General features: G+C 43.1%; 1 protein-coding gene across 2 annotated transcripts in view; it reads right to left on the bottom strand.

Annotated features, from left to right (window-relative positions):
* Nucleotides 1-749: 749 nt before the first annotated feature.
* ctnnal1 (catenin (cadherin-associated protein), alpha-like 1) overlaps nt 750-26,052 on the bottom strand; it is a 177,983-nt gene continuing 152,680 nt past the window's right edge. For both annotated transcript variants that reach the window (XM_034160180.1, XM_034160181.1), the window contains 8 exons: nt 23,244-23,281; nt 23,109-23,159; nt 22,643-22,797; nt 20,341-20,389; nt 18,978-19,034; nt 12,973-13,092; nt 2,020-2,103; nt 750-1,891 (listed from right to left, as the gene is read on the bottom strand). In XM_034160180.1, coding sequence (XP_034016071.1) covers nt 1,721-1,891; nt 2,020-2,103; nt 12,973-13,092; nt 18,978-19,034; nt 20,341-20,389; nt 22,643-22,797; nt 23,109-23,159; nt 23,244-23,281 — 725 coding nt within the window. In that variant the 3' untranslated portion in view covers nt 750-1,720. The remainder of the gene's footprint in view (nt 1,892-2,019; nt 2,104-12,972; nt 13,093-18,977; nt 19,035-20,340; nt 20,390-22,642; nt 22,798-23,108; nt 23,160-23,243; nt 23,282-26,052) is intronic.

The following is a 26,052-nucleotide window of genomic DNA, read 5'->3' as shown; positions in this document are numbered from 1 at the left end:
CTCCAAAGGCGTTTCAGAGAATTTGGCAGTACATCCAACCAGCCTCACAACCGCAGACCACGTGTAACCACACCAGCCCAGGACCTCCACATCCAGCATGTTCACCTCCAAGATCATCTGAGACCAGCCACTCGGACAGCTGCTGAAACAATCGGTTTGCATAACCAAAGAATTTCTGCACAAACTGTCAGAAACCGTCTCAGGGAAGCTCATCTGCATGCTCGTGGTCCTCATCTGGGTCTCGACCTGACTCCAGTTCGTCGTCGCAACTTTGCACAGCCATTGAGGAGTGGACCAACATTCCACAGGCCACAATTGACAACTTCATCAACTCTATGCGAAGGAGATGTGTTGCACTGCATGAGGCAAATGGTGGTCACACCAGATACTGACTGGTATCCCCCCCCAATAAAACAAAACTGCAACTTTCAGAGTGGCCTTTTATTGTGGGCAGTCTAAGGCACACCTGTGCACTAATCATGGTGTCTAATCAGCATCTTGATATGGCACACCTGTGAGGTGGGATGGATTATCTCAGCAAAGGAGAAGTGCTCACTATCACAGATTTAGACTGGTTTGTGAACAATATTTGAGGGAAATGGTGATATTGTGTATGTGGAAAAAGTTTTAGATCTTTGAGTTCATCTCATACAAAATGGGAGCAAAACCAAAAGTGTTGCGTTTATATTTTTGTTGAGTGTATGTATCTGTGCTTCAAGTACCATATTATACACACAGTATACCATTTTAATACAACTGGCCGACCACGCTGCTTCACACCGTCTTCGTAACAAGGCTCCACTGGACAAGAGTGCCGGACCAAAATGATATTTCCATATTCTGCGAGGAAATAAATTTTAACAGGATACACAGAAGTTAATCATGAATGCATAAAGTAAAACTCTGACTTCCAAAAAGCATGTCCATCAGTTGTTTTGAGGAGAAACCAGATCCAAACACAAGTAACAGTGAAGAGCTTAAAATTTCAGATGGTGACTAAACCGAAGATCACATGCTCCTCTTCAACATAACTATTTTTGGCATTAAATTGTGACTTTTGCATTTACAAACATGGCACATGTACATTCCATTAATAACTGCTTGGAAGCCGGACATTAATGCTGTTGTGTCTTCTAAAAACATTTATCCAAGTAAGCTAATGCTGCAACGCCAGTGATCGGGAAGATAAAGAGAAATCACAAAAACAACATACGGCACGTTGACGGTTTGATAGCTACGTTGTGCACGGTGGGGATTTTTGGAAGTTTCTACATGAAATTTGGGTTGGAGGTGCGGCACATTTACAGAACACCACAAAGCAAACTGGTTTGATACGCAGAGGCACGCAGTGAAAACCGATGTATGACTGATCAGAGTGCTGAGTGGAATTCTTTCCCAAACTGTCTATCTAACCAGAAAAAAAAAAAGTGATTCCAAAAGTAATGGCTCTCTTTGATGAGGCTCACTGCAATACTCAACAATGTTGGCTGATTGTCTCCATCTTGTGGTCAGGGGTAGTACTACTGGTTTGGGTAACCAGCAAAATTTTTAGGTTGGAGAAACCCATCCGAGGCGACGTCACCCCACAGCTTGGCACATTTTGGGATGGTTGAATGAAGATGACGGGAGAAAGTTATTTCCTGTTTTATGTTCTCCGCCAGTGAGGTTGTGCAGGGCGGGTGGAGGGGATGGTGTGTGTGTGTGTGTGTGTGTGTTTTGACTATTTGCTCTCGAGGAGGTTGAGAGCAACCATGTGCTGCTCTAAGGACTGGACACCGAAGCCGTTGCTGTTCTTGCTGTTGAGGGCGACCTCCTCTTTGACAGGTGTGGAAGATTCTGGTCTCTCCCTCCACTCTTGCGGGGAACCCAAACTACTCTCTTCTGACTTGTTCTGTAAGAACGGAAAGCAAGACAAAAGAAAAAAAATTTACGATTCCTAAGTGAATTCCAAATTTTTCTTTATTGTTGCTTCCTGAGTGTCCGGTTGTGAGTGTGATGTCCTGATTTTGTGTCGGTCACCTTTCTGTTCAGCTTGTTACAGAAGGGTAAGAGGGACAGGACTGTGTTCAGGATGCCTCTGGTGGTCTGAATGGATGAGTCCACCTGTGAATAGGAAATGTTCTTTGGATTATCTATTTAATCAAATCTGTTCATATAGAAGACATGGGTTCATCCTGAATCTATCTAACTAGGTGGATAGACCTTTTGAAGGACTAGATCCCAGTGGTGGACACAATTCAGCTAACAGCTAATTAGCAAAGGTAACCTTTTTGTTAGTGGGTTAGCTTTGCAGCTAACTGATCAAACCCAGGTTACTTGCCATTGATATTCCCATTTCAGAAGGTCCTTAATTTCACAATCACTGCAAGGAAACAAGTAATCTCCATGCAACGCCATGTTAGCGGGTGACCGGAACCACTCCATCCGCACAATGATCATGGGACTCTGAAGTTGTCTATGCATTAACCCAATAAGTGAAAACGACACACAATAATAAGGCAACAATCATCACCTCGAGAAGCCTGAGGAGCAGGACATCAATCAATCAATCAATCAACTTTTTTCTTGTATAGCGCCAAATCACAACAAACAGTTGCCCCAAGGCGCTCCACATTGCAAGGCAAGGCCATACAATAATTATGAAACACAGTCTACGTCTAAAGCAACATAACCAAGGGATGGTCCAGGGTCACCCGATCCAGCCCTAACTATAAGCCTTAGCGAAAAGGAAAGTTTTAAGCCTAATCTTAAAAGTAGAGAGGGTATCTGTCTCCCTGATCTGAATTGGGAGCTGGTTCCACAGGAGAGGAGCCTGAAAGCTGAAGGCTCTGCCTCCCATTCTACTCTTACAAACCCTAGGAACTACAAGTAAGCCCGCAGTCTGAGAGCGAAGCGCTCTAATGGGGTAATATGGTACTATGAGGTCCCTAAGATAAGATGGGACCTGATTATTCAAAACCTTATAAGTAAGAAGAAGAATTTTAAATTCTATTCTAGCATTAACAAGAAGCCAATGAAGGGAGGCCAACACGGGTGAGATATGCTCTCTCCTGCTAGTCCCCGTCAGTACTCTAGCTGCAGCATTCTGAACCAACTGAAGGCTTTTTAGGGAACTTTTAGGACAACCTGATAATAATGAATTACAATAGTCCAGCCTAGAGGAAACAAATGCATGAATTAGTTTTTCAGCATCACTCTGAGACAAGACCTTTCTGATTTTAGAGATATTGCGTAAATGCAAAAAGGCAGTCCTACATATTTGTTTAATATGCGCTTTGAATGACATATCCTGATCAAAAATAACTCCAAGATTTCTCACAGTATTACCAGAGATCAGGGAAATGCCATCCAGAGTAACGATCTGGTTAGACACCATGCTTCTAAGATTTGTGGGGCCAAGTACAATAACTTCAGTTTTATCTGAGTTTAAAAGCAGGAAATTAGAGGTCATCCATGTCTTTATGTCTGTAAGACAATCCTGCAGTTTAGCTAATTGGTGCGTATCCTCTGGCTTCATGGATAGATAAAGCTGGGTATCATCTGCGTAACAATGAAAATTTAAGCAATACCGTCTAATAATACTGCCCAAGGGAAGCATGTATAAAGTGAATAAAATTGGTCCTAGCACAGAACCTTGTGGAACTCCATAATTAACTTTAGTCTGTGAAGAAGATTCCCCATTTACATGAACAAACTGTAATCTATTAGACAAATATGATTCAAACCACCGCAGCGCAATGCCTTTAATACCTATGACATGCTCTAATCTCTGTAATAAAATTTTATGGTCAACAGTATCAAAAGCAGCACTGAGGTCCAACAGAACAAGCACAGAGATAAGTCCACTGTCCGAAGCCATAAGAAGATCATTTGTAACCTTCACTAATGCTGTTTCTGTACTATGATGAATTCTAAAACCTGACTGAAACTCTTCAAATAGACCATTCCTCTGCAGGTGATCAGTTAGCTGTTTTACAACTACCCTCTCAAGAATCTTTGAGAGAAAAGGAAGGTTGGAGATTGGCCTATAATTAGCTAAGATAGCTGGGTCAAGTGATGGCTTTTTAAGTAATGGTTTAATTACTGCCACCTTAAAGGCCTGTGGTACATAACCAACTAACAAAGATAGATTGATCATATTTAAGATTGAAGCATTAAATAATGGTAGGACTTCCTTGAGCAGCCTGGCAGGAATGGGGTCTAATAAGCATGTTGATGGTTTGGATGAAGTAACTAATGAAAATAACTCAGACAGAACAATCGGAGAGAAAGAGTCTAACCAAATACCGGCATCACTGAAAGCAGCCAAAGATAACGATACATCTTTGGGATGGTTATGAGTAATTTTTTCTCTAATAGTCAAAATTTTGTTAGCAAAGAAAGTCATGAAGTCATTACTAGTTAAAGTTAATGGAATACTCAGCTCAATAGAGCTCTGACTCTTTGTCAGCCTGGCTACAGTGCTGAAAAGAAACCTGGGGTTGTTCTTATTTTCTTCAATTAGTGATGAGTAGAAAGATGTCCTAGCTTCACGAAGGGCTTTCTTATAGAGCAACAAACTCTTTTTCCAGGCTAAGTGAAGATCTTCTAAATTAGTGAGACGCCATTTCCTCTCCAACTTACGGGTTATCTGCTTTAAGCTACGAGTTTGTGAGTTATACCACGGAGTCAGACACTTCTGATTTAAAGCTCTCTTTTTCAGAGGAGCTACAGCATCCAAAGTTGTCTTCAATGAGGATGTAAAACTATTGACAAGATACTCTAACTCCCTTACAGAGTTTAGGTAGCTACTCTGCTCTGTGTTGGTATATGACATTAGAGAACATAAAGAAGGAATCATATCCTTAAACCTAGTTACAGCGCTTTCTGAAAGACTTCTAGTGTAATGAAACTTATTCCCCACTGCAGGGTAGTCCATCAGGGTAAATGTAAATGTTATTAAAAAATGATCAGACAAAAGGGAGTTTTCAGGGAATACTGTTAAGTCTTCTATTTCCATACCATAAGTCAGAACAAGATCTAAAATATGATTAAAGTGGTGGGTGGACTCATTTACTTTTTGAGCAAAGCCGATAGAGTCTAATAATAGATTAAATGCAGTGTTGAGGCTGTCATTCTCAGCATCTGTGTGGATGTTAAAGTCGCCCACTATAATTATCTTATCTGAGCTAAGCACTAAGTCAGACAAAAGGTCTGAAAATTCACAGAGAAACTCACAGTAACGACCAGGTGGACGATAGATAATAACAAATAAAACTGGTTTTTGGGACTTCCAATTTGGATGGACAAGACTAAGATACAAGCTTTCAAATGAATTAAAGCTCTGTCTAGGTTTTTGATTAATTAATAAGCTGGAATGGAAGATTGCTGCTAATCCTCCGCCCCGGCCCGTGCTACGAGCATTCTGACAGTTAGTGTGACTCGGGGGTGTTGACTCATTTAAACTAACATATTCATCCTGCTGTAACCAAGTTTCTGTTAGGCAGAATAAATCAATACGTTGATCAATTATTATATCATTTACCAACAGGGACTTAGAAGAAAGAGACCTAATGTTTAATAGACCACATTTAACTGTTTTAGTCTGTGGTGCAATTGAAGGTGCTATATTATTTTTTCTTTTTGAATTTTTATGCTTAAATAGATTTTTGCTAGTTATTGGTGGTCTGGGAGCAGGCACCGTCTCTATGGGGATGGGGCAACGAGGGGATGGCAGGGGGAGAGAAGCTGCAGAGAGGTGTATAAGACCACAGCTCTGCCTCCTGGTCCCAACGCTAGACAGTCACAGTTTGGAGGATCCCAAAAAATTGGCCAGATTTCTAGAAATGAGAGCTGCTCCCTCTAAAGTGGGATGGATGCCGTCTCTCCTAACAAGACCAGGTTTTCCCCAGAAGCTTTGCCAATTATCAATGAAGCCCACCTCATTTTTTGGACACCACTCAGACAGCCAGCAATTCAAGGAGAACATGCGGCTAAACATGTCACTCCCGGTCTGATTGGGGAGGGGCCCAGAGAAAACAACAGAGTCCGACATTGTTTTTGCAAAGTTACACACCGATTCAATGTTAATTTTAGTGACCTCCGATTGGCGTAACCGAGTGTCATTACTGCCGACGTGAATTACAATTTTACCAAATTTACGCTTAGCCTTAGCCAGCAATTTCAAATGTCCTTCGATGTCGCCTGCTCTGGCCCCCGGAAGACAATTGACAATGGTTGCTGGTGTCGCTAACTTCACATTTCTCAAAACAGAGTCGCCAATAACCAGAGTTTGATCCTCGGCGAGTGTATCGTCGAGTGGGGAAAAACGGTTAGAGATGTGAACGGGTTGACGGTGTACACGGGGCTTCTGTTTAGGGCTACGCTTCCTCCTCACAGTCACCCAGTCAGCCTGCCTTCCCGACTGCACGGGGTCTGCCAGGGGGGAACTAACGGCGGCTAAGCTACCTTGGTCCGCACCGACTACAGGGGCCTGGTTAGCTGTAGAATTTTCCACGGTGCGGAGCCGAGCCTCCAATTCGCCCAGCCTGGCCTCCAAAGCTACGAATAAGCTGCACTTATTACAAGTACCGTTACTGCTAAAAGAGGCCGAGGAATAACTAAACATTTCACACCCAGAGCAGAAAAGTGCAGGAGAGACAGGAGAAGCCGCCATGCTAAAACGGCTAAGAGCTAGTAGCTATGCTAAGCTAGCGGATTCCCAAACAGGGAATCCGACACTAGACAGGCTGTGGGGCAGCACAGGTAACGCACAACAACAGTGCTAAAAAATAAAATAAAAATAAAAATCCACTGGACAGGCTGTGGAGCAGCACAGGCAACGCACGACAACAGTGCTAAAACAAAATAAAAATCCACTAGACAGGCTGTGGAGCAGCACAGGTAACGCACGACAACAGTGCCAAAATAAAATAAAAATCCACTAGACAGGCTGTGGAGCAGCACAGGTAACGCACAACAACAGTGCTAAAATAAAATAAAAATCAACTAGACAGGCTGTGGAGCAGCACAGGTAACGCACGACAACAGTGCCAAAACAAAATAAAAATCCACTAGACAGGCTGTGGAGCAGCACAGGTAACGCACAACAACAGTGCTAAAAAATAAAATAAAATAAAAATAAAAATCCACTGGACAGGCTATGGAGCAGCACAGGTAACGCACAACAACAGTGCTAAAAAATAAAATAAAAATAAAAATAAAAATCCACTAGACAGGCTGTGGAGCAGCACAGGTAACGCACGACAACAGTGCTAAAACAAAATAAAAATCCACTAGACAGGCTGTGGAGCAGCACAGGTAACGCACAACAACAGTGCTAAAACAAAATAAAAATCCACTAGACAGGCTGTGGAGCAGCACAGGTAACGCACGACAACAGTGCTAAAACAAAATAAAAATCCAGTAGACAGGCTGTGGAGCAGCACAGGTAACGCACAACAACAGTGCTAAAACAAAATAAAAATCCACTGGACAGGCTGTGGAGCAGCACAGGTAACGCACAACAACAGTGCTAAAAAATAAAATAAAAATAAAAATCCACTGGACAGGCTGTGGAGCAGCACAGGCAACGCACGACAACAGTGCTAAAACAAAATAAAAATCCACTAGACAGGCTGTGGAGCAGCACAGGTAACGCACGACAACAGCGCTAAATAAAAATCCACTGGACAGGCTGTGGAGCAGCACAGGTAACGCACGACAACAGCGCCCAAAAAAATAAAATCAAAATCCACTGGACAGGCTGTGGAGCAGCACAGGTAACACACGACAACAGTGGTAAAAAATAAAATAAAAATCCACTGGACAGGCTGTGGAGCAGCACAGGTAACGCATGACAACAGTGCTAAAAAATAAAATAAAAATAAAAATCCACTGGACAGGCTGTGGAGCAGCACAGGCAACGCACGACAACAGTGCTAAAACAAAATAAAAATCCACTAGACAGGCTGTGGAGCAGCACAGGTAACGCACGACAACAGCGCTAAATAAAAATCCACTGGACAGGCTGTGGAGCAGCACAGGTAACGCACGACAACAGCGCCCAAAAAAATAAAATCAAAATCAAAATCCACTGGACAGGCTGTGGAGCAGCACAGGTAACACACGACAACAGTGGTAAAAAATAAAATAAAAATCCACTGGACAGGCTGTGGAGCAGCACAGGTAACACACGACAACAGTGGTAAAAAATAAAATAAAAATCCACTGGACAGGCTGTGGAGCAGCACAGGTAACGCACGACAACAGTGCTAAAAAAATAAAATAAATAAATAAATAAAATAAAATAATAAAATAAAAATCCACTGGACAGGCTGCGGAGCAGCACAGGTAACACACGACAACAGTGGTAAAAAATAAAATAAAAATCCACTAGACAGGCTGTGGAGCAGCACAGGTAACACACGACAACAGTGCCAAAAAAAATAAAATCAAAATCAAAATCCACTGGACAGGCTGTGGAGCAGCACAGGCAACGCACGACAACAGTGCTAAAACAAAATAAAAATCCACTAGACAGGCTGTGGAGCAGCACAGGTAACGCACGACAACAGTGCTAAAATAAAATAAAAATCCACTAGACAGGCTGTGGAGCAGCACAGGTAACACACGACAACAGTGCTAAAAAATAAAATAAAAATAAAAATCCACTGGACAGGCTGTGGAGCAGCACAGGCAACGCACGACAACAGTGCTAAAACAAAATAAAAATCCACTAGACAGGCTGTGGAGCAGCACAGGTAACGCACGACAACAGCGCTAAATAAAAATCCACTGGACAGGCTGTGGAGCAGCACAGGTAACGCACAACAACAGCGCCCAAAAAAATAAAATAAAAATAAAAATCCACTGGACAGGCTGTGGAGCAGCACAGGTAACGCACGACAACAGCGCCCAAAAAAATAAAATAAAAATAAAAATCCACTGGACAGGCTGTGGAGCAGCACAGGCAACGCACGACAACAGTGCTAAAACAAAATAAAAATCCACTAGACAGGCTGTGGAGCAGCACAGGTAACGCACGACAACAGCGCTAAATAAAAATCCACTGGACAGGCTGTGGAGCAGCACAGGTAACGCACGACAACAGCGCCCAAAAAAATAAAATAAAAATAAAAATCCACTGGACAGGCTGTGGAGCAGCACAGGTAACGCACGACAACAGTGCTAAAAATAAATAAATAAATAAAAAAAAATAAAATAAAATAAAATAATAAAATAAAAATCCACTGGACAGGCTGCGGAGCAGCACAGGTAACACACGACAACAGTGGTAAAAAATAAAATAAAAATCCACTGTACAGGCTGTGGAGCAGCACAGGTAACACACGACAACAGTGGTAAAAAATAAAATAAATCATCAAGTCTAAGTAAATGTATTACTTCCATTATTAAAAGTATTTTCTGCATGTATTTTTGTTTCTTGATGTTTTTTGTTAAATACTTTCTATACTAGGAATAAACTCACATTTCTCCGTGTAAGGAAGTCAGGAAGGGGATCCGGTGTAAAACTTACGCCAAATCAACACGCAGATCCACCTCAGATCTGCTGTGGCGACCCTGAGTGCAAACAAGGGAGCAGCCAAAGGGACTTACTTTTTACTATGAATAAACTCTGCTCTACTTGGGACATTTTGGTGGCGTTGGGGTGTGCACAAAAACGAACAGAGTGTGCATACAAGTAATACAGCTCTAAACTGAGCTACCCTGTAGCACTGTAACCGTATTGTAAATCTGACTTAAAACTAGCATAAACCTGGTGTAGGATGGTTTGTGCGTAGCATGGAATCTACTAGAATTCTGGGTGTGAACTATGGAAATGCTATTGCCAAACTGACAACTGATCCCAGTTGTACACAGGGATGAAACAAGTCCACACGTTGTGCTCAGACTGGTCTTCAAAACACAGAAAGCCCATTTTGAAAAGATAGTGAAGAACTAGCTTGAGCATCATCATGGCTCCCTCACTTATCATCATGTGATGTCACGTATCTATGTGACATCACACTTTGGTGCTCTTAACCCACAGGAGGCTGTAAAAACACCATGATGATGCCATACTCTGTTGTGATGTAATTTATATTGGCCCAATGCTATTACCAACTACCATAAAATCAATAATGTTTAAGATGTAACAACTGGTGCAGGGTGATGTCAAATTAAATCAATATTCCATTTAAGGGATCTTTTCACCTGAACAAACAATCCAGTCTATGATTGCGAGGAATACAATGGGGCATCTAATTATATATAAATGCATCAATCTAACCTACGTTTCTTGATCAGCACTCGACCAGTCTGACACACACATACACACACACAAATATACTGCCCAGTGACTAATACTGCTGAGAGTAAATCCATATCAAAGAGATTCTCGTGAGTCATCTGAAGATGAAAGATTATTCATCCAGTCTTTTGATTCTAACCTTCGTCTTTAGTACAAGGAGACACAGAACAGCTCATCCTGCACAAAATGTTCATTAATTCGTCACAAACATTCATTATTTTAGCTCCTTATGCTGCACATTAGTGATTCTGGTTGATTATTCTGCAGATAATAATGAAATAATGTTGACACTGGACTTATTAAGTTTAAGGACTTTTTAAAGCATTAGTTACACTTTATAGTTAGTTCACTTATATAATGGTAACTGTGGAGATGAGAGAAAATGTAAGTCAAACATTACGGGCGCTAACGACACTCTAGAGCACATGGTCTAAAGCTCACTGCTGTCTAGACAATGTGTCTTCTGTCACTGTCTTAAAGAGCGGTGTGTGCGTCAAACTAGTGCATTGCTCTTTAGATGGCGGGCTTAAATGAAAGGTTTTCTGGCAAGGACGCACATCTGGGCATAAATTGTCAAAGGGTGTAAGCAGATCATTAAGGATTTGCAAATCACTGTATTCTGTTTTTATTTACACAACGTCCCAGCTTCACTGGAATTGGGGTTGTACATGTGATTTCTTTGTTTGTTTTTATATATATGTATATATATATATATATATATATATATATACATACGAGGGCTGCCAATAAAGTAACGGTCCTTTTTATTTTTTCAAAAACTATATATTCATATGTTTTTACGTCAGACATGCTTGAACCCTCGTGCGCATGCGTGAGTTTTTCCGCGCCTGTCGGTGACGTCATTCGCCTGTGAGCACTCCTTGTGGGAGGAGTCGTCCAGCCCCTCGTCGGAACTCCTTTGTCTGAGAAGTTGCTGAGAGACTGGCGCTTTGTTTGATCAAAATTTTTTCTAAACCTGTGAGACACATCGAAGTGGACATGGTTCGAAAAATTAAGCTGGTTTTCCGTAAAAATTTTAATGGCTGATGAGAGATTTTGAGGTGATACTGTCGCTTTAAGGACTTCCCACGGTGCGAGACATCGCGCAGCACTCTCAGGCGCCGTCGTCAGCCTGTTTCAAGCTGAAAACCTCCACATTTCAGGCTCTATTGATCCAGGACGTCGTGAGAGAACAGAAGTTTCAGAAGAAGTCGGTTTCAGCATTTTATCCGGATATTCCACTGTTAAAGGAGATTTTTTTTAATGAAAGACGTGCGGACGGGTCCGCGCGTTGGGACGCAGCCGGCGCGGTGCGGCGGCACAGGAAAAACACCTCCGTGTTAAACCATTAATAACCATTTGTAAAATCCAGGCGGCTTTTGATGGCTTTCAGTGGAGTGAGTATATGAGAAATTGTTTAACAGCTGGACATGTTCCAACTTGTCCTTAAGGCTTCCAACAGAGGTATTTTTCCTGTGGCGGAACGTCACAGTGGCTGCGAGCCAACGCTGCAATCTGTCCGCACGTCTTTCATTAAACAAAATCTCCTTTAACAGTGGAATATCCGGATAAAATGCTGAAACCGACTTCTTCTGAAACTTCTGTTCTCTCACGACGTCCTGGATCAATAGAGCCTGAAATGTGGAGGTTTTCAGCTTGAAACAGGCTGACGACGGCGCCTGAGAGTGCTGCACGACGTCTCGCTCCGTGGGAAGTCCTTAAAGCGACAGTATCACCTCAAAATCTCTCATCAGCCGTTAAAATTTTCACAGAAAACCAGCTTAATTTTTCGAACTGTGTCCACTTCGATGTGCCTCACAGGTTTTGAAAAAATTTTGATCAAACAAAGCGCCAGTCTCTCAGCAACTTCTCAGACAAAGGAATTCCGACGAGGGGCTGGACGACTCCTCCCACAAGGAGTGCTCACAGGCGAATGACGTCACCGACAGGCGTGGAAAAACTCACGCATGCGCATGAGGGTTCAAGCATGTCTGACGTAAAAACATATGAATGAAATCCATATAGTTTTTGAAAAAAATAAAAAGGACCTATACTTTATTGACAGACCTTGTATACACACACACACAAATTTGCAAAAAAAAAAAAAAAAAAAAATCACATTGTCATTATGGGGTATTGTGTGCAGAATTTTGAGAACAAAAAATGAATTTCATCCATTTTTGCATAAGGCTGTAACATAATAAAATGTGGAAAAGAAGCGCTGTGAGTACTTTCCAGAAGCACTGTGTATGAAAAGGGTAGGCACACCAACCTAAAACTTCAGCCTACATTGTCACTGCATCTATAATTTTCCCTTGATGAATGTATGTTTTATGCATGAAGTATGAGTCAACATAAACTTGACTATTTCTAACAGCTTGAGGAAAATGCCCACAATGTATCTGCTCTATGTACTCAAATTTAATCTTTAGCAACCAAAGCAGATCCTCAGCAAAGGATTCATGCAGTCATGGCTTTTTAATTAAAATGAAGTGGACATATAATTGTGCACACACACAGATGGTCTCTCAATTGGTTATTCAGAACATTGCCTGTGATTAAATCTAATACTTAACCTTTCCAGAAACAGCGTTTTGATTCCAATAACGTGACTCCCTGAAGTGATTTTTTTTTCTCCTCGTGATGTGACTATTACGTGCACACAGACGTTGTTTCGGTACCTTCTGAAAAGTGGCGTTCTTCCCCTGTACAGGAGTTTTGGCTCCCATCTGCAGCTGTTGGCACAAAGCCACCAGTTTCCCCATCTCCATCATCACGGCAGACTTTTCCTCATCTACCAACTGGAACAGACACACAGGCAGCGAGGCAGATGTCCGTTAGGACAGCAGAACTTATTACGTATTACTGTTATTATTATACTATTAGTTAGGCCAACTGGGTTAACGTGCACCATGGGGAACAGGAAGGAGTAAAACAAATGAGGACTTCCTGTTGCTTAATGGACTGTTAGCTCTCTGAGCTGATACCCAAATCACAGTCATGAGGACATTGATCAACCGCACTTATGCGTGCATGTGGATGCGGTGTCAGTTCAGGGAATATGCACAGTAGTGGCAGGCTGCTGTGCGCGCCATGCATACTACTCATTGAAGCATGCAGTTTGTCTGCATTCTGAAGTTGAGCTGGTAAAATTACATCTAATTTAATATGCATTATTTTTATTTTTGCCAGTGAATTTCATTGAGTATGTACAGTATCATTTGTACAGCTGTTTACTTCAATATAAATTGGAGGAAAAACTTCAATCACTGTTTTGTGCTGCGTTTTAATCTTGTTTTTCTGGTTTGATGTTTCGCTTTGCATCTTCTACCGTGAAATATTTTGCAAACGTTAACGTGACAATCATAACAGAGATTCAACATTGCTGTAGATGATTGTTTACCGTCGGGAAATCTACATTTATAAATGAGACAAATGCTGTAAGGATCGCTGCTTTGTGCCAAGTTTTATTCTTGTTTTTCTGCTTTGATGTTTCACTTTGGATCATTCACCATGAAATATTTTGCAAACTTTTAACGTGACAATCATAACAGAGATTCAACATTACTGTAGATGATTGTTTACTTTCATGAAATCTACATTTATAAACGAGATAAATGCAGTGAGGATCACAGCTTTTACTGTTTTTATTTTTCTGCTTTGATGTTTCACTCTGCATCTTCCACCGTGAAATATTTTGCAAATCTTACCATGACAAACATCATGAAATCCAGTGGTGGGCACAGCTAACCAAAAAGTTAAGCTCAATAACCACTAATCCGCTAACTGAAACGTTAACTTTTATAACGCTAAACCAATAAACCCCTAAAAAAATTAGTGGACGTTCCAGCTAACCGCATACGTTTAGTATAGACTTGGCACACTGTTGGCAACTGATAAACCAATTTCGACTTTTAGTGCCGCAGAGGCTTCTGAGTAAATTCAATGAGAAGCAATCACAAACCCAAAACAACGAGCCAGCGCTTTTGTCTTTAAACACCCTGTCAGCTGCTGCAAAGATGTCTCACTTACCTTTCACAGAGGCAGTGTAGATCAAATGCAAGGCACTTTCACCCATGGTTTCATTTATAAACAGACTAATTCCAAACAGTTTATCAACAAATTAACAGCAACTCTGTCATTTTTACAAAGTGAAAATATCACACCTTTAAAGTAATGCACTAATTCTGAAGGTTAGAGAGTGAAACCGACACACGCCAAAAGGCATTATGGGAAATCTGTCTCGTCTCATCGCCCCCCTACCCCATCAAAATGCATAGAACACTTCTATCTACTGGATGGGAGTGTGAAAAGCGGCCAACATGCTGAGTCACACTTCACAAACAGAACTGCAAATGTTTTTTGTTTTTTTTACAAATGTAAAAAATGACGTATTTACAAATACACATCTATTTGTAAAAACCAACACAGAAGTTACAAATCGGAAATTTGTGTTTGTGCATCCCAAAACACGTGTGCAAATCAAGGACTATTTGTAGATCACCTTCTGTGCATTTGCAGGTATTAACTCCATAAATGTCTTTTCACTTAAAAAAGTAAAGGTTTGCATGTACACGCTGTCTTTTAAAGCAGACACACTGTCGATCATAATGCATTGCAGCAATGCATTATGGGAGTTTGGGGTTTGTTTGTTTTTTTATTATTATTACTGTAGTCCATGTTAGTTTAGGAGTGTTGTTAGTGTTATAGATTTGTTGTGTTTTTATAGTTCAAGGAATGGAGTTAGTTTGGTGAAGAGACAAATGCTGTAAGGATTGCTGCTTTGGTGCAGTGGATCCTGTGGTTAACAGTTCAGAGGCATCTTTGGGAAGAGTAATTAATTACAGATATTACAGACACTGTAAAAGGCCGTGCCATCACATCACATCACCGCTCCGGTTGTCAGTCAGTGAATCTGTACTTCTCTGCAGATTTTTTGGGGATCTGTTAGTAAAGGACAGCACAGTCCGTGACTGACAAAAGTGCATCAAACCTCATTTAAAGCTGTTCAAGCTCATTTGCATATGTGACTTCATAATTTCTCTGAGGGCATCACAGGTGATTTACGCGTGTTTGGTTCGGAGTGGAGGATGAGTCAGAGGGACGCCATTAGCAGCAGTTCCTTTGATGTAATTAATCAGAAAAGCATGCACCAAACTGAAGAGGTAGAGCTGCTGATTGGGAATTAGTACCGGGTGGCCAAAATCAACCCACCTACTCTATTATACACACACACACACACACACACACACACACACACACACACACACACACACACACACACACACACACACACACACGTGAAGAATCACAGACTAGCAGTGACAAATGGGGGTCATTAATGGCTGTCAAAAAGAACTGTTTAATTAAACTTAAAAGAGAGGGACAGAAGCAGAAGAAAGGAGGCGCCGAGGCCACGTTTGTTTGTTGGATCTCCACTCTGAAGAACAGGGCAGCAAGAGTGCGTGACAGCCTTAATTTCCTGCTCTCACTGTGTGATTTATAAGGTGGAACTGGCATCATGACACGTGAGAACGGGGGAAACGGGCACGTATGTGTGAGGCGCAGGTGTCAGTGTGTATGTGCATGAATACAGAGTGAGATATACAACCCATTGGAATTGTCCAATGCAGTTGGGACGTTGTGTAAAATGTAAATAAAAACAGAATACAATGATTTGCAAATCCTCTTCAACCTATATTCAATTGAATACACCACAAAGACAAGATATTTAATGTTCAAACTGACGTACTGTTTTGTTTTTGTGCAAATATTTGCTCATTTTGAATTGAATGCCTGCAACACGTTTCAAAAAAGTTGGGACAGGGGCAACAAAAGACTGGAAAAGTTGATGAATGTTCAAAGAACACCTAATTGGAAACAGGTGAGTGTCATGATTGGGTATAAAAGGAGCATCCCCAAAAAAGCTCAGCTGTTCACAAGCAACGATGGGGTGAGGATCACCACTTTGTGAACAACAACGTGAAAAAATAGTCCATCAGTTTAAGAACAATGTTTATCAACGTTCAATTGCAAGGAATTTAGGGATTCCATCATCTACAGTCCATAATATAATCAGAAGATTCAGAGAAAATGGAGAACTTTCTACACCTAAGCGGCAAGGCCGAAAACCAACATTGAATGCCGGTTACCTTCGATCCCTCAGGCGGCACTGCACTGAAAACTAACATCATTGTGTAAAGGATCTTACCGCGTGGGCTCAGGAACTCTTCAGAAAACCATTGTCAGTTAACACAGTTTGCCGCTACATCTACAAGTGCAAGTTAAAAAGTGAAAGCCATACATCAACAACATCCAGGAATGGTGCTGCTTTCTCTGGGCCCGAGCTCATTTGAAATGGACAGACGCAAAACGGAAAAGTGTGCTGTGGTCTGATGAGTCCACATTTCAAATTGTTTTTGGAAATCATGGATGTTGTGTCCTCCAGACAAAAGAGGAAAAAGACCATCCAGATTTTTATCAGCGCAAAGTTCAAAAGCCAGCATCTGTGATGGTATGAGGGTGTGTTAGTGCCCATGGCATGTGCAACTTACACATCTGTGATGGCACCATCGATGCTGAAAGGTACATCCAGGTTTTGGAGCAACACATGCTGTCATCCAAGCAGCGTCTTTTTCAGGGACGTCCCTGCTTATTTCAGCAAGACAATGCCAAGCCACATTCTGCACGTGTTACAACAGCGTGGCTTCATCGTAAAAGAATGCGGGTACTAGACTGGCCTGCCTGCAGTCCAGACCTGTTGCCCATTGAAAATGTGTGGTGCATTATGAAGCACAAAATACGACAACGGAGACCCCGGACTGCTGAACAACTGAAGTCGTACATCAAGCAAGAATGGGAAAGAATTCCACCTACAAAGCTTCAACAATTAGTGTCCTCAATTCCCAAACGCTTATTGAGTGTTGTTAGAAGGAAAGGTGATTAACACAGTGGTAAACATACCGAGGGTAGGCTGAAAAGTTCTAAGGCTCACCAAGAAGGAGAAATGCCATTTCAACAAAACTTGGCATGCATTAAGTTCAACTCTTCTGATGACTAACTGTGTTATTTTCTTCCAGGTTGTGAGGTAGTTTGTGGTTCATAGCCAAGTTTGAAAGTTCGTGGTAGAGGGAAACAGCAAAAATGGACAAAATCTGGCATCGCGGTGTGATTAAGTACCTCCATAAGAAGGGGTTAAAGCCCAAGGACATTCATGCGGATATGGTTGCTACATTAGGGGCTGAAGCTCCCTCCATATTTACAGTGCAGAAGTGGGCAGCTGAATTTAAGAAGAGCAGAGAGAGCCTTGAAGACGACCCAAGGTCTGGGCGGCCTGCAACAGCCACAACCCAGAAAAACATTGACCTTGTTCATGAAATTGTGATGGACGACAGACGATCGACGATTAATCAGCTAGCAGATGCTGTGGGAATATCCCATGAGAGAACTGAACACATTCTGCATGAAGAACTTGGAATGTCAAAGGTGTCAGCTCGGTGGGTGCCACGTCTTCTGACGCCTGATCAGAAATGCACCAGGCTAGTCATGTCGAAGGCAAACTTGGCGCAATTTGAAGAGGATCCAGCCAATTACATGGAACGTTTTCTTACCCAGAATGAGTGTTGGGTTCACCACTTTGAACCAGAGACAAAAAAACAATCAATGCAGTGGAAACACCCAAGGTCACCACCTCCAAAGAAGGACAAGGTCGTTTCGTCTGCGAGGAAGGTCATGGTTTCAGTTTTCTGGGATGCCAAGGGCATTGTGTCCGTGGACTATCTTGAAAAGGGACAAACCATGAATGGACAGTACTATTCTAACCTACTGAGACAGTTACGCGAGGCTATCAAAAAGAAGCGACCAGGAAAGCTGACGAAAGGGGTGCTGTTCCATCAAGACAATGCCCCAGCTCACAAGTCAACAATGGCCATGGCCACTATCCACGAGTGTGGATTCGAACTGGTAGATCACCCACCATACTCCCCTGACTTGGCACCCTCGGACTTTCATCTGTTCCCAAACCTGAAAAAAAACAACTTGGCTGGGAAGCACTATCGGAGCAATGATGAGGTGATGGCTGCCGTTGAGGACTATTTTGACTCTCAAGATGAAAGCTTCTATGCCAAGGGAATCGAAGCACTCAAGCACCACTGGAAGAAGTGTGTGGAGTTACAGGAAGACTATGTAGAAAAATAACCCTGAATTTGTTCAATTCAACAACTGCATCATAATCAGCCTTAGAACTTTTCAGCCTACCCTCGTACCAATGTCCCAGCTTTTTTGAAACGTGTTGCAGGCATCTATTTAAAAATGAGCAAATATTTGCACAAAACAATAAAGTTTATCAGTTTGAACATTAAATATCTTGTCTTTGCGGTGTATTCAAATGAATAGGTTGAAGAGGATTTGCAAATCATTGTATTCTGTTTTTATTTACATTTTACACAACGTCCCAACTTCATTGGAATTGGGGTTGTAAGCTCAGCCATGTGTAAAAGAATAAATACAGAAACTTCTTAAGGTAACACCAGCACAATCAGGGTCCACGCCCCGTATGTTACAATACACCACAGCTTTAATCAATAAATCAACAGATTTATGCTGTTTGGGTGCAGAGTAAATATTTGGAGTTAGTTTAAAATGTGTGCTTCTGTAAGAGAACGGGACATATTGCATTAAGGTATACCTGGGTGGAAAAAGCGCGGAGAGATGAGCACAGCTGGAGTCCCTCCTCTGAAAGCTCCTTAAAAAAAAAAAAAAAAAACAGCAAAAAATTTATGCTATAAAAGCACAACAGCTACCATGAAGAATCATTTAATGGCAAAACGTACATAAAGTATCATCTCTTACTCCCTTGTTTAGTCTTCGCTATCCATGGGCAGCGGTGTCCTTGGTGGCCAATCAGACAGACAGTCGAATTGAGGAATGAAAAAACTGACAAACCTAATTTCAAGCTTCATATCACTTCAACCATGCATATGTTGAGTGAGAGAGAAATCTGCTTCACCTTTATTCATATAAAATCCTTTCTGCAGGGTTGTGTGGATTCTAAAATGTATCTGCTGGAAATTACTTACTTTTTTGGGTTCACCAGATTTTTTAGAAGCTTGTCCTCATTATATTCTCTTTTAATTTGGAGATGTACAAGATGACAGCATTTTTTTGAGTTATTGTGTTAATTAACGGGAAGGGATGGACCATAGAGATAACAACAACAACAACAAAAAGACGACAGGGAACACAGCTCATTTCCACAATATTTTCATCTGCCATCTTGTGTAAATTGCCTTGATGTTTTTTTTTGGGTGAAAATCAATTATTTTAAATGGGATCCAGTAGCATTCTCTTTAAATTACTCCACATTAGGGAAGTGATTTCAATAAAATGTGTCCCTTTGCATTGAAACTGAATGTTTATCACTAGAATCTCTTCAAACTTTCAGTCGTCTTTGTTATCGCCCAAGCAATGGCTCTGGCCTCGAGTCTGAATCTGAAGCATTCAGTAATTAGCCATTAGAACAGATGACCTGCTGTTATCCTTCCCAGACGTTTGTGGGCTAAAAAGTGAAGTAGTCTGTTTATGTTGTGCAACTTTATTTAACACCTCTACTAAGATGGTGGCCTGAAGTTTGTCATTACTGGCTGGTTCAGCCAGTGGTGATGTCTGTTCTTGTCTTGTTTCAACTTTATGTGATGTATTCTTCATTTAAATATCAATTCATCCAATGCATTTTACAGATCGATGCAAGGCTTTTCCAAAGCCTAGAAAAATTAGTACAGATGGGACACACACCTCTGTGCAACTTTGTCTGTTATTACATTAGTGTATCCAAGGTGACCAAGCACCGTGTTGTCCAGGAGTTACTCAGTACTGTATGTTCTTGGAGATATTTGAGTGGTCATGAGATAATGTCATTTACCAATCTATTTGTCTGCCGGCACCATTGTATTTTTGGTTTAATGACACAAAAGAAGCACAGCTTTGATAAAACAGAAAAAAGAGGCAGCAGGCAGAGAGGAAGAGAGATTAGCGGATAAAGGTGCCTGTACCTCAGCTTGATGAAAGAGATCGAGTGTGGTTTTCAGCAGGCCCTCCCCCCTGTGGAATCAATATGGGAAACACCAAATGAGAACGAGAAAAATTTGGGGCAAATTGCATCTACAACTACCAGAAATAGTGTACGGCGAATGACTCACATTTATTGTAAGACAGAAGCACTGCCGTACCAAATTTGAAATTTGTGATCTAATATCAATAGCTGTGGGCTTGAGAATGTCAACACTAATCCTATAAAGAGATTCCTGTAGACCCCGAAGAGGCTTTAAAAGGTTGAGCTCTTAAATTAATGTAAGCACGCTGCAGATTTAAAATGAGTGTGCACGTCTGCACTATGCCCCAAGCTCCAGTCGTGAAAAATGAAGCCCATAGACCCCCATGTTAAAATGTCACACTTTTACAGCCTGGTACAAAAAATGCTTTAAGTCTTAAATTTCCCATTCAGTCATCAATTTTCTATACTCAATTACTCCAATTAAGGGTCATGAGGTGCTGGAGCAGCTCCAGCACCTCGTTTGAAGTGGGTTACACTTTGGCGTGGCTGCGTTGACTGACATCTGTGGATAGAAGTCAGGGCTCCATTTGCAGTGACTGCAAACTGCTGTGGACGCAACCTGGTTGAGTCAGACGTATTTTTTCTGAACAGTTTATTCTGAATAACAGAAATACCGTAATGTGGCTTCTTGTGCTTAAATTAACCATTTGTATAATTAAGTTATTGTACTAACCGTCCATCAAAGAAGTTGTGCTCTGGTATTTCCACTGAGTGAAATTTTAGTATTATCTAATTTTATGTTAGCACTGTTAGCGCCAATTAGCAGATAGCCTGCAGCATTAGGTCCACTGATGGTGCAACAGTTACTAAGGAATACTAGTCATACAATTTTAATAACACCACCCACTACCGCCTAGTCCATAAAAAACATGCATTTATTAAACAACCACACCCAAGTTAGCCTGCTACCATTATCCTACCATTCCTTATCTGTTAACTGTGAGATGGGGAGGCATATTTAGATTTTATTCATCATGCCAGTCAGTGGTGGGCACAGCTAACCGAAAGGTTAGCGTTGAATGATTAATCCGCTAACTAAGAAGTTAACTTTTATAACACTAAACCGATAAACCGCTAAAAAATTTAGCGGAAGTTACAGCTATCTGCTAATTTTTAGTATTGACTGGGTTGCAGCCACATCAGATTATACGGTCGGCTACTGATATACCAGTTTCGAGTTTAAGTGCCGCAGGGGCTGCTGGGTAAATTCTGGATCACAAACACAAAAAGGAATGCACTAAAAAAAAAATAAACAAAAGATTAAAGCCCAAACACAGTCATCGTTTTTATAAAAAGCAGTAAATCACAGTACTTACAGTCACAATTTATTATCTCTGCATTATATTTATAAACTGTTACAAGAACGGCTCACCTGTGTTGCATTCTATGTGACTAGTAAAATCTACACCTCACCCATCGCGTTGAGCTTCCCCACCGAAAAAAAGTTTTGTCTTTACATAAAAATTCAGCAATAAGTGTTTTTTCACTTTAAAAAAGTAAAAATTTGCATCCAGAGTTTTCATGTATCCCATAATCCCTTTCACGCCAGAGAGTCGCTGCAGTCAAAACAACATAGAGAATCCACATGATGACAATTGTAAATTAATATTATACTACAATAATGTAATTTTTTAATGCTTTTTGTCACGTTAACAAGAGACTGCATGCATGATGATCTCGCAGCGCAGCGACCTCTCCGAAGTTTTGCGGGATTTGAAACCTGAAAAGGGTGGAGTGCACGCTGTCTTTAAAGCAGACACACTAACTGTCGATTTACGCTACGGGAGCTCATCGACAGAACACCAGCCTGACTGTTGGGTTGATTTTAGGGTTTACAAATGTTTGTGACTGTTAAACTTTACTCACTTTACCAGCAAAAAAAAAAAAAAAAAATGTTAGCAGATTGAAAGTTAGCGGAACTAAATTAAGCTAACTGCTAACCCGATGGTTTTCAAAGTTAGCTGAAAAGCTAATCCGCTAATGAAAACGTTAGCTTCGCTAAATAGCGGTTAGTGGATTAGCTGAACTGTGCCCACCACTGTTGCCAGTCTTGCTCCACCTCTTGCTTTTTTAAGGGTTGGCTGTAAGTCAGGTGGAGTTAAGTACGGCCAAGATTGTGTCATTGGGAGCCGCCCTATTTCAGCTTTAAAACGGCTCTTCAGAAACCAGACGGGTGACGGCATGCAAAGTTTGTCCAGTATAAGTACAGTCTATAGCTGCGCGGTGCAGCAGCAGGCTACCTGGTGAACAGGTACATGTTGTAGGCCATACTGGCCAGGCTCTGGCTCTGTCGGACAATGTTGTGTTCTTGCTCCTCCCACTTCTCCACCTCTGCGTCCACATCTGATGACAGCAAGCGGAGCTCCAGACCGAGCTTGGCCATGCTGGTCTGCTCCTGCACACACCAAAAAAAAAAAAAAAGATTCCGAGCATGTCATCTTACAAATCCCAAACGCAAGTTAGCAAACAGGCAAATTTTAATTTAACACCATGTAATCAGTGTAATGCTGCCCTCCTGCTTCCTGCAGTCCATCATCTAAAAAATGGCGAGCCAGCATATTGCACTCTATTACCATACGAACGCATCAATTCTTCAACATGGCAACACAAAGATTCCTGGTGTACCGCTGTCAGAACGGGGGAACACCACCAGACGCGATGTGATGTATTGTGCTGAAAGACAGAAAAGTTCATGATGTATGTTACCTCTGCATCCAACTTCACAGCCTTGGCAGTCTTTAGGTTAGCCGAATGCTTCTGCAGAAAAAGATAAATAATGTAATCAGAAGATTACAAATGAATACAACAGCGATATGCATGAGAGTACGTAAGAATACTCACCCCAGGTCTGGGGAGTGACAAATACAGTCTTTTGTCTCCTAACAATAGAGTTATTATGATTATTTCAACACGAAGCCATAAAAAAAAAAACTTAGTTTACAGTTTATACATACTGTGTTATTATTTATCTTTAAATGATTATGAGTTGATATCTACACTTCCATCCATCCATCCATTTTCTTCCTCTTTATCCGGAGTCGGGTCGCGGGGGCAGCAGCTCAAGCAAAGCCGCCCAGACCTCCCGATCCACACACACCTCCTCCAGCTACTCCGGGGGAACCCCAAGGCGTTTCCAAGCCAGCCGAGAGATGTAGTCCCTCCAGCGTGTCCTGGGTCTTCCCCGGGGCCTCCTCCCAGTGGGACGTGCCCGGAACACCTCTCCAGCGAGGCGTCCAGGGGGCATCCGGAAAAGATGCCCGAGCCACCTCAACTGACTCCTTTCAACGTGGAGGAGCAGCGGCTCGACTCCGAGCTCCTCCCGAGTGACCGAGCTCCTTACCCTATCTCTAAGGGAGCGCCCAGCCACCCTGCGGAGGAAACTCATCTCGGCCACTTGTACTCGTGATCTCGTTCTTTCGGTCATGAGCCAAATCCCATGACCATAGGTGAGGATCGGAACGTAGATCGATCGGTAAATCGAGAGCTTTGCCCCCCTACTCAGCTCTCTCTTCACCACGACGGTCCGATACAGCGACCGCATCACTGCAGATGCTGCACCGATCCGTCTATCGATCTCACGCTCCATCTGTCCCTCACTCGTGAACAAGACCCCGAGATACTTAAACTCCTCCACTTGAGGCAAGGACACTCCACCGACCTGAAGAGGGCAAAGCACCTTTTTCCGGTCGAGAACCATGGCCTCGGATTTAGAGGTGCTGATTTTCATCCCGGACGCTTCACACTCGGCTGCAAACCGCCCCAGTGCACGCTGAAGGTCCTGATTTGACGAAGCCAACAGAACCACATCGTCCGCAAACAGCAGAGATGAGATTCTGTGGTTCCCAAACCAGACCCCCTCTACACCCTGGCTGCGCCTAGAAATTCTGTCCATAAAAATAATGAACAGAACCGGTGACAAAGGGCAGCCCTGGCGGAGGCCAACGTGCACTGGAAACAGGTTTGACTTACTACTGGCAATGCGAACCAAGCTCCTGCTGCGGTCGTACAGGGACCGGATAGCCCTTAGCAAAGGACCCCGGACCCCGTACTCCCAGAGCACTCCCCACAGGGTGCGCCGAGGGACACGGTCGAATGCCTTCTCCAGATCCACAAAACACATGTGGACTGGTTGGGCAAACTCCCATGAACACTCGAGCACCCGATGGAGCGTGTAGGGCTGGTCCAGTGTGCCGCGACCAGGATGAAAACCACACTGCTCCTCCTGAATCCGAGGTTCAACCATCGGTCGAATTCTCCTCTCCAGTACTCTGGAATAGACCTTACCGGGGAGGCTGAGGAGTGTGATCTCCCTATAGTTGGAACACACCCTCCGGTCCCCCTTCTTAAACAGAGGGACCACCACCCCGGTCTGCCAATCCAGAGGCACTGTCCCCGATCGCCACGCGATGTTGCAAAGGCGTGTCAGCCAAGACAGCCCCACAACATCCAGAGACTTAAGGTACTCAGGACGGACTTCATCCACCCCAGGAGCCTTGCCACCGAGGAGCTTTCTAACCACCTCGGTGACTTCGGCCTGGGTAATGGATGAGTCCGCCTCAGAGTCCCCAGTCTCTGCTTCCTCTTCGGAAGACGTGACGATGGGATTGAGGAGATCCTCGAAGTACTCCTTCCACCACCCGACAACATCCCCAGTCAGGGTCAACAGCTCCCCACCCGCACCGTAAACAGTGCTGGTGGAGAGCTGCTTCCGCCTCCTGAGGCATCGGACGGTTTGCCAGAATCTCTTCGAGGCCGACCGATAGTCCTCCTCCATAGCCTCCACGAACTCCTCCCAGACCCGAGTTTTTGCCTCTGCGACCGCACGGGCTGCGGCACGCTTGGCCTGCCGGTACCTGTCAGCTGTCTCTGGGGTCCCACCTACCAACAAAGATAAGTAGGACCTTCTTCAGCTTGATGGCATCCCTTACTTCCGGTGTCCACCACCGGGTTCGGGGATTGCCGCCGCGACAGGCACCAGAATCCTTGCGACCACAGCTACGAGCAGCCACATCGACAATGGAGGTGGAGAACATGGTCCACTCGGACTCCATGTCTCCAACCTCCCCCGGGATCTGGGAGAAGCTCTCCCGGAGGTGGGAGTTGAAGACCTCGCTGACAGAGGGTTCCGCCAGTCGTTCCCAGCAGACCCTCACGATACGTTTGGGCCTGCCAGGTCTTACCGGCCTCCTACCCTCCCAGCGGATCCAACTCACCACCAGGTGGTGATCGGTCGACAGCTCTGCCCCTCTCTTTCTTCACTCAAGTGTCCGAGACACGTGGCCGAAGTTCAGATGATACGACTACAAAGTCGATCATCGACCTCCGGCTCAGCGTGTCCTGGTGCCACGTGCACTTATGGACACCCTTGTGCTCGAACATGGTGTTCGTGATGGACAAACTGTGACTAGCACAGAAGTCCAACAACTGAACACCACTCGGATTCAGATCGGGGAGGCCGTGCTTCCCGATCACCCCCCTCCAGGTCTCACTGTCGCCGCCCACGTGGGCGTTGAAATCCCCCAGGAGAACAATGGAGTCCCCAGTCGGAGCGCTATTTAGTACCCCTCCCAGGGACTCCAGGAAGGTCGGGTACTCTGCACTGCTGCTCGGCCCGTAGGCCAAGACAACGGTGAGAGACCTGTCCCCGACC

The sequence above is a fragment of the Thalassophryne amazonica genome, chromosome 20 (assembly GCF_902500255.1).
Source record: "Thalassophryne amazonica chromosome 20, fThaAma1.1, whole genome shotgun sequence".
In the NCBI taxonomy this organism is placed as follows: domain Eukaryota; kingdom Metazoa; phylum Chordata; class Actinopteri; order Batrachoidiformes; family Batrachoididae; genus Thalassophryne; species Thalassophryne amazonica.
Note: the sequence above shows the minus strand (reverse complement) of the source record. Positions and strands in the feature narration are given on the sequence as shown.